The sequence below is a fragment of the Mycetomoellerius zeteki genome, unplaced genomic scaffold, assembly GCF_001594055.1.
Source record: "Mycetomoellerius zeteki isolate Tzet28-1 unplaced genomic scaffold, Tzet1.0 scaffold38, whole genome shotgun sequence".
In the NCBI taxonomy this organism is placed as follows: domain Eukaryota; kingdom Metazoa; phylum Arthropoda; class Insecta; order Hymenoptera; family Formicidae; genus Mycetomoellerius; species Mycetomoellerius zeteki.
Genome location: NW_017257371.1, coordinates 172,703 through 187,487, shown reverse-complemented (window position 1 = coordinate 187,487; position 14,785 = coordinate 172,703). Strand labels below are relative to the sequence as shown.

The window sequence follows — 14,785 nt, the reverse complement described above, 5'->3', positions numbered from 1 at the left end:
AAGGTCAAATGCCTGAAAAACGATCTGGTGTACTTTTTCTGTGTAAAAGTGATTTACACTTTTACAATTCATTGACTTGTTTCAAGCATTATGCACATTTGTGTTACCCAGAAAACCACGTCATTTCAGAAAAAGTACACCAGATCGTTTTTCAGGCATTTGACCTTTATTTTTGACCTTTCCAAGGTCGCAAAAACAATTTTTTCATAAGACAAGTTTGATGTAAAATTTTCTGCTCTTTCGAAATCCGCAGTCAAAAATAGGGTGTCCCATTTAAAAAAACCATCGTGACCTTGAAATGACCTTCAAAATTGACCTCAAGGTCAAAACTAATGGTACAATTAAATGACCCCCTCTGTCCTGGTCAACTTTTATCTAAACCATTTTTTTGTAGATACCGTAATTTGGAAGATATTCGGGTCCATAGATTAAAATGACTCACCCTGTATATAATATCTTGAATGTTGTTCAGGATCACGACCTTGATAACAATGATAACATTTTTCAAGATCAAGACCATTAACGATTGTTCTTATTTTCATTGTTATCGTAAAATCACATGCGTGCGTCCAGAACAAAAATCGTATACATGAACAGAAATTACATTATGAAATCCATTGTATAGATGGCCGCTCATGGTTTACATCAAGAAGTACGGCAATGGTCCAGCAAAGACAACGAAATTATTGCCGCAGCAAAGAAGATGGCTATTTTAATGGGGAGATTATCGGGACTAGTTAGAGGTGAAGGTGGTAATAAACGAGATCTTATCGCATGTGCCAAAGCTATCGCAGAAGCTTCTCAGGAAGTTACACGTCTCGCAAAGGAACTAGCCAGGGAATGTACCGATAAACGTATTCGAACGGTTCGTACATTATTGCCGATTATATCAATTTTATTAAAATATTATTTATTACAATATATGCATGTCATTTCTGTGTAATTTTATTGTAATAATTTTTTAGAATCTTCTTCAAGTTTGTGAACGTATACCTACTATTGGAACACAATTGAAAATATTGTCTACAGTAAAAGCCACTATGCTTGGAGCACAAGGTACAAATTACATTCTCTTTTGCATATAATATTTATATATCGATTATATTTCATATAACAAATCATGATGTCCTGTCTAATTAACTATTAAGTTAAACATTGATTAATGAAAATAGAAATCATTGCATCATTAACGAAAAACTTAAATTGTTTATATATAGAGACACTTCCAACCTGGGAAGAGCTGATGCTTTATGGTAAACAAGTTGTAAACTTGCTTGATGTTACCTTTATTTTTTTTCTTTTGATGTTGTTTTTTTCTTTTTGTTTAAAAACTTGATATTGTTATGCAATACATACAGCATTTAAAGCACAGCATGCACCCTCTACTTTTTCCTTGAGAGGAATACAAGAAAGTGAAATACAATATTATCCAATGTCGGATATACAGTGACCAGCAAAAATAAAAAGCCATCTTATTTATAAAACTAGTTTGCTTCATAAAGTATAAAAAAATATTTATATTATAGATTTTTTTGTACTAAAATTGAAAATGTTTTCATTAATTAAACATTTTTAATTAAAAAAAGAATCAATGTTTTATGTAATGTATAATACTATGTTGATTTCTAAAAGATTACATATTTAAGTGTGATAAAATAAAAAAGCCAGTTAACGTAATATAGTATTTTAATTTTAGAAAACAGCAATATAATTCTAATTAATAATTAATATAACTTCCTTTAGCCTCAATAACTTTTTGAAGTCTCCTTGGTATACTTTCAATTAAATTTTTCAAATGTTGTGAATCCAGATTCTCCTATGCCAGTTATAATGCTTCAAAATAGGAGTTCTTATTAGTTATTCCGCATTTGTCAATCCTATTATTCAGAATTGCTCACAGATTTTCAATAGGGTGATAAGGTTTAAATCTGGAGACTGCGGAGGTCATTCGAGCTATTTGATGCGACAGGAATGAAAAAAAGCTTGACTTTTCTTTGCTGTGTGTTTCGGGTCATTATCTTGTTGAAAAATAAAATTATTTTCTAATCCGATCTTCAGCAAAGACTCTTCTAAATTTTCATTAATTACGTCAATATAAACATCTGCCGTCATAATCCCATCAATTTTGACGAGATTTCCTACTCTTGCCCATGAGAAACACCCTCGGACCATAATATTTTCTCCACCATGTTCTACAGTTTTCTGAATATGTCGATCTTGAAGCTCTTCTCCATGTTTTCTGCAGACTCTAATCTGCTTCTTTTGCCCAAATAACTCGAATTTACTTTCATCTGTCTAAGAACCTTTTTCCAGAAGTCTAATGACATATTTGCGTACTTTCGAGCAAATTGCAAACGTTTTTTTCTTATTAATAGCGCTGATGAAAGGTCGTTTACGTGCGAACCGGCCGTGTAAATTTGCTTCACGAAGTCTGCGACGTACCATGCGGTCAGAAACATGAAAATTCATGTTTTTCTGAATTTTTCTGATAGTAATCTTTGAATTCTTCTTATCTTCTCGGACTATTTTCGTATCCTCCCGTTTGAACGTTGTTCGTTTTCGGCCTCTTCCGCTTGTATCTGCCACCGATCCAGTCGACTGGAACTTCCTACTGATTTGTTCTACTGTTCCTCTACTTCGTAGTTTTTAGCAATGAGAAAGACCTTTTTTAATGTCCCACACAATTAGGTTTCAGACCTGTATCGAAATTGATTTTTCTCTCATTTTTCGGATATATAAGCTGTGTTCCAAATTTACTGCCAGCACAGAAAATGCTACAGTTTACGTTACGTGCACTATAGATTTTCAGTACTGGCAGTCAATTTTGGAACACAGTCATAGTATAATAACCGAAACAAGCTGATGTCGGAAACAAATGAATGCAATAACGTGAACTGAGCGTAATAACGCGAATATGACAAACTTCAAGACAAACGATATAATCACAAAGTACTGTACATATTATACGTATTATACGAGACAGACGTTAGTGGCTTTTTTATTTTGTTAATTTAAGAAATAGCAATATTTAAGAAATATAGATATACTTGAAAGATAAAGAATAATTTATGTGACTTTTTAAATAAAACCTCGAAATAAATTATAAATGCTTCCTATTTCATCAATAAAAGCAGCATTGTTTTAATATTTTCATTATTTTATAAAACGAAACAGGATAACTGAGGAGGTGGCTTTTTATTTTTGCCAGTCACTATATATAGGTGTCTGGTAAAAATCCTAACAATGCTTAACGATAAATTCCTAAAATTATTTTAAGACAAAAATGATAATACCAAAATGTTGAGGCTATAACAATTTTTGAATTAAAAGCATTTAAAGTTAGCGAATCTTATCGCCTAAGGTTTGCGTGTTTAACACTGGGATTCTATAACTCTCAACGACAATATCATTTATTATCGTTGCACAAATATTATATGTAGTAAAAAAAGCTGTGCAACAATGACATAATAATACACTATCGTTAAGAATTACAGACTTCCAACGTAGATATGGTTGGCATTTTTCCAAGTTGGCATTTTTCCAGTTGTACTATATCTGAACGCGCGAACTTTAAGCGATAATTCGGCTATGGGGACCGTTTTCTAAATTTCTTGGAGAATGAATTTTCTGACTATTTAGAAAACATCCCATTACAACAACGTACTGAAATGTGGTTTCAATTAGATGGATGCCCTGCTCATTACAGCAGAGTCGCTAGAACCTGGTTAGATAGAAAATTCCCACAACGATGGATTGGACGTGGAGGAGCAGTACATTGGGCAACTCGTTCGCCCGACTTAACGCCATTAGATTTCTATGCATGGGGTACTCTGAAGCAAGAAGTTTATTCTTCGCCTATTCAATCAGAGCAACATTTGAGAAATCGTATCGTAGCTGCAGCGAACAGAATATCGCAAGAACAGTGCCTGGCTGCTACAAGAGCCGTGTTTGACAGATGCAATGCTTGTATTGCTGCAAGAGGTGCACATTTCGAACAAAATCTTCATTAAAAAGTTTATAAATAAAATAATTAAAATAATAAATTAAATATATTTTTTTCTTTTTTCGTGATTTCCTGCGAAACAAAGCAAAAAGGAGCATATGTCTATAGGACTTTTTTTCTTAGTTTTTTACTCCTCTACACGCTCCCGAAGTTTTGCCATTTAATTTGGAAACACCCTGTATATATATATAGGATGTCTAACGTAAAGTGTGATAAGCCAATATAGAATGTCTATTAAACTGGATCCCCCACCATCGAAAATCAAGTTCGAAATAGGTCAAAAATTTTGGTACTAATTTAGTACTCTATTAAGAATTTTGTTACTAAATTAGCATCTAAAGAACACTAAATTTTTTATTTATTTCGAACTTGATTTTCGATGGTGGGGAGTCCAACTTAATAGACGTCAATATAGATCGAAAAATATAGATGATACAGAAAATCGTTTCATATATAAGTAGAACAATTTTGAGGGGAACGTATTTTTGGCCACTTTGTTTTTTCGTAAGTGGAGACGCCAAAAAGATATGAAAGTCATCTCCACTTTTAAAATGGATTTATATGACTTTCTTTACATATTAGGTCCCTCTAATTGTTCTGCATATAAAAGCACGGTAAATGTTCAGAAGTGATAGTCTACCAAAAACCGCGGTTTTTTTTCAGTAATCAACAAAATTAATTATAAAAAGACATGTATACAATGTTTTAAAAGGGGGCTTATGGTTCTTGTGGGAAAAAATCGGATATGGGAGATTATCATACATATCCTGCATGTAAAGCACGCACGCATGCACGCGCGCGCGCACACATATACACATACACACTTCACAAAAAATTTTACATTTGTGAAGAAAATTCCTTTTAACTTTACAAAAAATATTTATCGTTATATAGTTTAGAATGACATTATATATTTATATTGTGCATATTTATCCTTTTATCCATTCCATTTGATATGATTATTGTCATTTAACGTTAGATAAAATATCATTCTTAAGCCTTAGACACAGTGCGAGGCAGCAGCGACAAGAACAGCGATAAAAATAGTAGAAATAAGAATAATAGAGATAAGAATAGAAGAAATAAGCGATACATAATTGTTGCCTTCCGTTGCACAATACCGCGAAAGAAATAAAAAGGCCAGCCAATCTAATCGCGTAGTATACTCTTCTGCTTCAAGATTATAGCGTATATAAATAAAATGAAAAATCTGAACGTTGATTGGTAGACTGTAAGTCGATATTAGACATACAATTTCAATTCGTCGGAAATAATTTATCGCTATTGCCTTATTCTGTGTTCCTATGTACATTGACATATGCATTCCCAAATGTTGGATCCCTCTGTCTCTATCGCTATCGCTGTTGCCTCGCATTGTGTTTAGGGCTTTATATTACAAATATAATTTTATAATCATGTAACAATAACAACAATTTTATGAGAAAAATATATGTGAACATGGATGTATTAAGAAAGTTATTTTTTCAATTTAATCTGATAGTTGCTTTTATAATGTTAACACAGGTACGGAAGAAGATCAAGAAGCAACGGACATGCTTGTCGGAAATGCTCAGAATCTCATGCAAAGCGTGAAAGAGACAGTACGTGCAGCGGAATGTGCTAGCATAAAAATTCGTACAGCTTCCGGTATGAAATTGCGCTGGGTACGTCGTCAGCCATGGTATCAATATTAAATAATATAAAAAAAATAAAATCTTTCAAGAAAAGAGCATGCAAGATTTTGCTTAGTGTTTATACACACAACATACTCATATGTATACGTATGTGTGTGTGTGTGTGTATGTCTCTATGTTGTAAGTACTAATTATGTGCTATATATTATGTTTAACAGATTTTGAAATTAATTTATTTGTTCTGTTAGTTTGTTTTTGCTCGTTCAATATATATAAGATCAGATTTTTTAATGAAAATGTTTTAAAAAGAAATAATATGTATAGTCACATAATACGCAAATTCTAAAACGTACAGGCCTTTATAAATAAATAAGTAACAATAATCAATGTTCACTTTTTATTATTTATAATTTTTATAACGTTCATATTTTTTATGACATATAATTGTACAACTTAACATGTAACAAAGTTTTCAATTTTATAATCATAAATATAAACGCAATATATATATATATAAATTAAATTTTAATCTTTGATCTCCTAGTTAATTAGATGGAAAATGTTTAGTTTAACACATTTTATTTAAAAAGGCTAATACCTCTCTAATACTTTTATTTAAAAATAATTTTATGTATATAGGAAAGGCCCCTATTATGAGATACCGAGTTCATTTTGGGTAAATGCTAGAAGTCTATGGACAAAATTTAAAAAAATAATAAGTCATTTTGAAGGGAATTCAATAAACTTTAAGATAATATTATGTAAAATTTAATTCAAATTCTATTTTTTTTTTTAAATTAAAGAAATGTAAAGTCAGAAATTACAAAGTCAAAAAATTGTGCTCTTAATTTGATGCCCCGAGAAATCGATAATAAAACGCACAAATTACATCAGTATTATAATTTAAAAACTTTATTTAATGTTTCTAAAATACAAACAGACACAGCAAGTGTGCGTGCAAAATAAACATGCGATGCATTGTACCCAAGACTCATCTTCAGGTAGTTGGAATCAAGCATCGCAGAAACAGGCACTCGATATTCATTCCAGTTGTCCTTTTTATTATTATATAATAACATTTATACTTTCGCAATGACTTTTTATTATGATAGGAGCCTGAGTTATTTCATATTAGAAATATCTTGGGGTATCTCATATTACAATTTCCATGGCTTAAGGTTTTACGATCATCAAATCTAACTTCTGTAATTAAGCAATTCTACATATCCCATATTTTTCTATTAGTACGATCTTATTCTATCACTACATGAAGAATTTATTGCCAAATATTTAGTTATTAAATAATAAACAAGATTTATAAAAGCTCATCTCAATGTGAGATGAAACTTGACGTCCAAAATCTTTTTTTACAACTACAGGTATGATCTAATAATGAATTTCCCACCAAATAGTTTTCAATCCAAGAGCAATAAATTCATGGTGGAACCAATAGATAGCGTTTATTAGTTTAGCAGAAACGCCGCTATCTCATTAGGCACCTATCTCATAATAGGTGGCTTTCCTCTAGGTATAATAATACATAAGTATACAGGGTATTTCTTTTAACTTGATCATTTAAAATATCTCTGATGTTATATATTAATGATATTACAAAACATAAAAGGGGAAAGTTATTTGTTTTAAAAGGGTAAATATTATAAGCAACAAATTTTTTTTATGTCATATTGTTTGATATATCAAAGTTTTCACCATTTTAAAAAATGGAATTACATAATTTTTTATGTAATGTAATTCCTCTAACTACTTTGCATATTCAAGTAGAGTTACGAAAAAATCAATAATTTAGAAAATATTTTAACGTACAATTTTTAATATTTTATTGTACCATTAAAAACAATAGATATTTTAAATGCTCGAGTTAAAGGAAACACTCTGTATATGTATAAAATTGTAAAACACATATACACTTTTTCGTTAATTTCTTTTTTTAATTGTATTAAAATAGTACTGTCCAAAAATAAGTTTAATGAACATTTTTTCGATAAAATTAAACATATTTATAAAAGCTACACATATTTATAACATTCTTAACTTTTTTGTATACAATATTATCAAATGTTTTTATAAAATAAATATAATCATGTAATTGCTACATATTTATTAAATAGCCATATGTATATATAGCTATACAAATTAATTATAAAATATATACATATATATAACGCCCTCCTCGAAACCATTTCACTTTCATTTGAAAAACTTTTTCATATTATTAAAAATTAATGAAATATTTAAAATTTTCAGTTTAAATGGGTCATCTTGTATAATAAGGAAATCTATTTGTAAATTCTATGGCAATAATAATTTAAATCACATTCTTTTTATTACGTTTCCAAACTATTTTTCAAATAATGTTAATATGTGCTACATGCTTTAATTAATATTGCTATATGATGGAAAGTTTTAATATGACGATAATTTCCTAGTACATGCTATTGTGTGAGTATGTAACATGCGCGTATACATGATGTGAATCAATTTTAAAAATCGACACGGAATGTTATAATATATATTTTCAGTGATGAATGTATTTCGAAATACTTTCATGTAAGTACAGAATAAAAATATATAATTTTTATCGTCTAACTTAATGATTCATGTATAAAAACGGATCAAATATAAAATATAAAGCTATACATAAGACGAGTTCGAGTTACAATTCGTAAAGACACTAGCATTGTGAACTTTCAAATCTCATTTTATACAGTAATTAATATTACTTATTAGTTATAATTTATATTATAACTAATAAGTAATATTATTAATTAATATTACATCATGATACTTAACATTCAAGTAACTCTTTTTTAAGAGAATGTTGTCCAGGTATTGTTGTACTTGACATTTTATTTTTAGGAATTTTTCCAGGTCTTAAATACGGATTATCTATAATATCTTGCTGAGTAATAGTTTCACCATTTTGCTCCATATTTTCGTTTCGTGTTTGGTTACCTGCAGGCAAAGAGTTATATCAAGTTTTTAAATGAAAATTATATCATTTAAATATGTATCATTTAAATATTTCGTTGTAAAAAAGGCTTACCTTCTTCTGTATTTTCGTTCTGTTGCTCTTTCTTCTTTTTCACAGGACTTGAATCAAACTGAAAATCTGGATCTGGTTCGAATATTTGATCTTGAGGTAAAAGAGCAGAGATATAACTCGGAAATTGTGGTTTGCACGATATTACTAAAAGCAAAATAGATACATATAAGATTTTTGCTTCATTGAAATGCTGAATGAATCAATATAAATGATAATTCTCTTACAAGGAAACATGCTATTATCTTCTGTGAGAAATAAACTATGTGTCTCTCCTGTTTTGGCAATAAACCTTGTTAAAGCTCTCTCGATATCTCGTTTTTGCGTTGCTACCTTTTCTCTGATTGCTTCATATTCAGTTACTGGTTGCTTATGTGTCTACAATATATTTCCATTATTGAATTAGTTTCATATACATTATGCAAAATTTTTATTACATATGTAAAATGCTTGTGTTCATATGTATGTACATATATGTATTGTAGTACATAATTATAATTAATAAATATTTACCGGAGTTCTGATATACGCGTGTGGATCAGGAAAAGATGGTAAATAATTTGGTATATGCGATGGATGGCTTTGCTTAACACCAGCTTGCAAGATATTCAATTGTTTTGCTTGCGTCTGCTGTTGAAGTGTCGGCAGGACTGTCTTATTTTGTCGTTTTGCGTAAGTTTCTATATTATCTAATTTTATGCCCATATTAATTAATGCCAATATCACATCTGCTATAAGAGGTTCTGTTCTCCCAGAAAGTTCACAATAATTTCTTCCCGAAGCGCCAATTTCCACAATAACTGTACTCATTCATGAAAAAGAAAAAAAACAATCTGATATAATTTTATCAAAATCATTATTTTTGTTACTTGTTATTTTATTGTAAACACAAAAATTAACGTTAAAGATAAAGAATTAATATAGTTAAGAGCTTAAGATATTATTACTAAATTGTACATGACAATGTAAATATTATAATAATAAATTTATGATAGATATAAAAGAACGATAAATTTTAAAAAATTAAAGAGAATTTATGATATATTAAATTAACTGCTTGTAAGTCTAAATTTGAGCCTTACATGACTGTAACATTTCGGTGAGTGTTTCCAATACTTGTTTCTCACATGTATCATAACCACATTCTACTAAAATGCTAGAAATTACTTGACTCAATATTTTTCTTCGAGTATTTACTGTTTGTGTATCCATATTTGCCTTGTTGATTTTATGAAACTTGACTTGTTCCGACTATGGACTAGTCCAATTTTGAGACAAAAATCGGCAACAATCGCAATTGGTATTTATTTAGAATAACCCCTGATAATCCTGTCACTATAAATTTTAATATGTACGGTAATTGTTCGGACTATCCCCCGCACAAAAAACAATGAAATTAGGCTTATTTGACACATGAAACAAAAGAATCTAGCAGAAATATGCGTCACTCTGCTACGCAAACCGAGATATGAATATTATGAATCGTTAAAGTAGACGACTATATTCAGGTTAGAAAATCTGTCACAGACACGCTACCCTACGATGTAAGCACTTGAGCAGTATGAGTGGATGTGAGCATGCGCCATTAGTAATTATAAGGCCGGAATCAGACTAGGCATTAAAGATTGAGATTGAAGATTGAAAGATTGAAATTTGACCAATCAAAACAATAGGAGCTAAAATTCCTTTGCCCTCATTGGTCAAATTTCAATCTTCAATCTTCGATCTCAATCTTCAATGCGTAGTCTGATTCCGGCCTAATGCCCGTGTCACACTACGCATTGAAGATTGAGGATTGCGAATTAAGGATTAGAATTCGACCAATCAAGTAATTTTAAGTTTAATCCATTTCGTTCTAATTAGCTGAATTCTAATCCTCAATTCGCAATCCTCAGTCTCCAATGCGTAGTGTGACACGGGCATAAGGCTGAAGAGCCGGAATCAGACTACGCATTGAAGATTGAGATTGAAGATTGAAGATTAAAATTTGACCAGTGACGACAAAGAAATTTTAGCTCCTATTGTTTTGATTGGTCAAATTTCAATCTTTTAATCTTCCATCTCAATATTCAATGCGTAGTCTGATTCCGGCCTAAGCAAATCGGCCAATCATAGGGTGCATTCAGTACCGCGACCGCTCACTGAGCACTCAGTGAACTCTTGAATCCGTTTGGTCTATATTTTTAGTTCTAACGGAATATGCCAATAGGATGCAAGCGCTCAGTGCGCGCTCAGTGAGCGCTTGCATCTTATTGGCATATTCCGTTAGAACTAAAAATATAGACCAAACAGAGACAAGCGCTCACTAAAGCCCAGTGTCCACGATGCTAGAAATCCGTCCGAGATCTCGGATGAAGAAAGAATTGACCAATCGTATTGATCATGTGACTAAATTGTTTAAATGTGATTGGTTAATTCTTTCTCTCTCCGAGATCTCGGACCAATTTCTAGCATCGTGGACACAAGGCTTGAGCGCTCAGTGAGCGCTTGCATCTTATTGGCATATTCCGTTAGAACTAAAAATATAGACCAAACAGAGACAAGAGTTCACTGAGCGCTCAGTGAGCGGTCGTAGTACTGAATGCACCCATAGTCGAATGTTTTAAAAAGTGAGATCGCAATCTTAATTGTGATTGGTGACAGTACAAGTTATAACGATATTGATAAAATTTAAATATGTATCTTATAATTCACACTCGAATTATGTACGAGAATATAAGTTTTAATTATCTGTAATCTTCTAGCAATAATCAACAAAATACACGTAAAATACAAAAGAACAAAATCTTTATTTACGATAAGCTTTAATAAAGAAGAAAAATATCGCGAATACAATAATCTCATAAATAGATTTCAATGAATTGATAATATATAAATGTAATATAAGATATCATTTACCTTGACAACCAATTTATAATTTAAGTAAAGAACTTATCCATATAGCGTCTTATATCCCCTTACTAAAAGAAATCACGTCACAAAGTCACATAACGAAATCATGTAATTAAAATATGTAAATCAGGTAACGAATTGTTCCAAATCAGTACGTGATTTTTTTAAAATCGCATAATTTGAAAAACGATCATTTGTTTATTTCTTCTATTTCTATCATTTAATTATTTAAAATTCGATAACAATAAAATCATATGATAGATAAAATTATTTCTAATATCGTGAGATCTTTTTCAAATTACGTGATTTAAAAAATTCACGTACTGATTTGGAACAATCCGATATATGATTTACTTATTTTAATTACATGATTTCGTTATATAACTTTGTGACGTGATTTTTTTCAATGGGGCTATTTTATTCTAGTTTGTTGTTCATCTAAATTCCTTTTCTATTCGCTTGTGGTTGTTTGTCTATCAAGTTTTGTAAGGCCTTACAAGATCGCTTATAATTATGATGATGGTACCACATCGTTCAAGTTAAATCTATTCAAAGCTAGCACACAAAATGAACAATAACGATCAAATTATAGCCAATTAAGTTTATCTGTTTCTAAATTCATATCAACCAAAGTAACTTGAATTAGCTGGATAAGAATTATTTGTTTATTCTAATAGATATTTTTGATTGAGATATTATTTTGATATTAGATCTTGGCTGCTATCCACTTGCTTCTTGCAAATACTGTGAATGCTACGCTCCAAACGCTATGCTTAGATTAGTTCATTACTGTTCCAAATGCTACAATTGCTACGTGAACGCTCCAGTTAACCCACCTCCCGAGGTGAGGCAGTTGGAGCGAATTGAGAGTAAAAACGATGACATACTCATAATGTAAGAGTTGCTGGGAGCGCTCCAAAACGTCAAATGGACCAATTATGTTAGTGCTATAAGCTACAAATGCTCTGTAACATTATAACTGTCAAAAAGGGACATCAATGTTGAAGTATGTAATCACCATATGGTTCATCAAGAGTTCTTTGGTAATTATATCTAATTTGTTAATTCGCTGAAGATAGTCTAAAATAAGACCGAAATGTTTGATTGAGAATATTGAGAACAAGAAAAATTGTAATAGTTTCATGGAATAAATATACCCTAAAACACTTTCATATGCTATCAACAACTACAATGGTGCTCTCAGCTGCTTTTCCTCGTTATTAATATAGAGAATATATAACTTTTAGTAATTCTTTATTTTTCAAACACACAAAATATACTTTTTATAATAAATATATTACTTCTTTTTTTTTTTAAGTCTTCTCGCATGTTTGTGTGCTTTATAGTGTGTCTTCTGCTTTTCTTCGATAATTTCCTTGTATTTACGCTTGTTGTATTTTGTAAACTCTGCATCTGCCATAAGTTCATCAATGATCGTCTTCTTGCGCTCCTTCTTTGTAAGACGCGAAGAGTAGAAATCCATTGGAGAATCAATAACTTTGCCGACATGGAAGTGTGCCGGCAATGCTTTCATATCATTCTTTTTGTAAAAGTGTTTTGGATTTAACGCAGATCTCATTCTTAGTACTTCGAGGTCGTGTCTAATCTCTGGCGTTATTTCAGGTGCATGCATGTTAAACCATTCTGCACCTGTTCCCATCTTTCGTTTCTCACGTTGTTTACGTATTTCCAATTGACGTTTGCTCAACTTGTAGGGTGGTACAACATGCAACCGTTCAAAATCAGATTTAATAACACTCTTCTCTAAAATCTTGTCCACTGGATTGATATCTTTTCTTATATCTGCTATTTCTTCCGTTGGATCAAAGGTCACTTTCTTAGATTTCCAACCCATATCGGTTTCAAACTTTTCAAGATCGAAGTCTTTGCTGGAAGAGAATTTTTTTCTCTTTGGTTGTTCTTTTTTCTCAATGCCTAAATATTTTGCATCATATATCCTTGTTGGACCAACATCTAATAAAAGAAGATATGAATATTCTTTAACCATAATTTATCTTAATGGATTAATTACTTAGCAAATGATACTAAGATCTCTTTTACACCAAGTATTTGATATGCATACTAATGCCTGGTTATGCTTCGATCTTAACCCTAAAATCCTAAAATTCAGTCAATGGAATACAGATTTCAGTTAGGACCAATTAAGACTGGCAGCCCTATTGACCGAATTTTAGGATTTTAGGGTTAAGACCGAAGCATAAATCAAACATAACTAGTAACTTTCTATTAAAATGTCTTAATTTCAGCATATGTTTAAAGAATGATGTATTAAATCAATGTAATATGCATCAAAATAATTATTCATATCATATATATGTTTACACATATCGTCAAAATTAAAATAATTCAATAGAGTTACTAATTAGTACCAAGTGCATGATGTAAACTACACCTGTATTAGTCTAATGTCTTTATTCATAGTCAGGTCTTATATTTAAGGTTTCTTTAAATTTATCTTTAGATGCTCAGTAGCTAATAAAATAATTCTTAAGCATCTGAAGATAAATTTAAGGAAGCCTTATAAATATAAGGCCTGACTATGAATATGCACATAAAGTCTTAGCTCAAGAATGAAATGTTCCATTCTCTCTAATTGCTTCACTACAAAGAAATAAAATACAGACTACAGAGATATATATTTTGAGTGTAAGAAACAAGGCCATAATCTTTACAAAGATTAGCGAATTGTAAACTCAATTTCTCTTAATAATCAATGATAAACTTAATAAACCGAACAATATGCTCTATAAAATATTAACCTCACAAAAAGATGAAAAATGAATGTGGATATAATTACCGATAGTTTTAATTTCGTGATCGTCGTTATCACTGTCCAGTAATTCATCCTTATTTATCAGGCCAGAATCACCTTTTGTATCAATTATTATGTCCATTATAAATATTTATTATTCTTACAAAGTAGACCGAAATAGACTATCTCTCTACAAAGTCGACATATAACAGCGTTGCCAATCCACTGCTACATTTTCACCCTAGATTAAATTTTAAATTTCCCCAGATTTCCCTAAATTGAAATTTAAAATTGGCTGCGTTCAGCAGAGAAAGCAGCTTTGCAACTGTTGTAAAATTCTTCAATATGATTGGTTTATACATTTAGATCTGTCAGGAACCAAAAGCAAGAACCAATCGTATTGAAGAATTTTACAACAGTTG

The 14,785-nt window shown here is 30.8% G+C and overlaps 3 protein-coding genes across 8 annotated transcripts in view; 1 reads left to right on the top strand and 2 right to left on the bottom strand.

Annotated features, from left to right (window-relative positions):
• Window positions 1-6,010, top strand: part of Vinc (vinculin) — a 19,377-nt gene extending 13,367 nt beyond the window's left edge. For 2 of the 6 annotated variants that reach the window (XM_018453406.1, XM_018453405.1), the window contains 4 exons: window positions 626-865; window positions 966-1,056; window positions 1,218-1,253; window positions 5,528-6,010. In XM_018453406.1, the coding sequence (XP_018308908.1) occupies window positions 626-865; window positions 966-1,056; window positions 1,218-1,253; window positions 5,528-5,697 (537 nt within the window). In that variant the 3' untranslated portion in view covers window positions 5,698-6,010. The remainder of the gene's footprint in view (window positions 1-625; window positions 866-965; window positions 1,057-1,217; window positions 1,254-5,527) is intronic. The other 4 variants (XM_018453410.1, XM_018453409.1, XM_018453407.1 and 1 more) reach the window with 3 other exon arrangements.
• A 2,333-nt stretch (window positions 6,011-8,343) lies between these two features.
• Taf8 (TBP-associated factor 8) lies at window positions 8,344-10,247 on the bottom strand. The gene is made up of 6 exons (XM_018453385.1): window positions 9,781-10,247; window positions 9,212-9,498; window positions 8,926-9,076; window positions 8,702-8,845; window positions 8,434-8,610; window positions 8,344-8,377 (listed from the first exon to the last, which is right to left on the bottom strand). Exons 1-5 carry the CDS (start codon window positions 9,908-9,910, stop codon window positions 8,444-8,446), a joined length of 879 nt encoding a protein of 292 aa, XP_018308887.1. The 5' UTR covers window positions 9,911-10,247; the 3' UTR covers window positions 8,344-8,377; window positions 8,434-8,443.
• Window positions 10,248-12,887: 2,640 nt separating this feature from the next.
• Window positions 12,888-14,560, bottom strand: LOC108726030 (deoxynucleotidyltransferase terminal-interacting protein 2). The gene is made up of 2 exons (XM_018453386.1): window positions 14,409-14,560; window positions 12,888-13,564 (listed from the first exon to the last, which is right to left on the bottom strand). Exons 1-2 carry the CDS (start codon window positions 14,503-14,505, stop codon window positions 12,888-12,890), a joined length of 774 nt encoding a protein of 257 aa, XP_018308888.1. The 5' UTR covers window positions 14,506-14,560.
• Window positions 14,561-14,785: the final 225 nt, after the last annotated feature.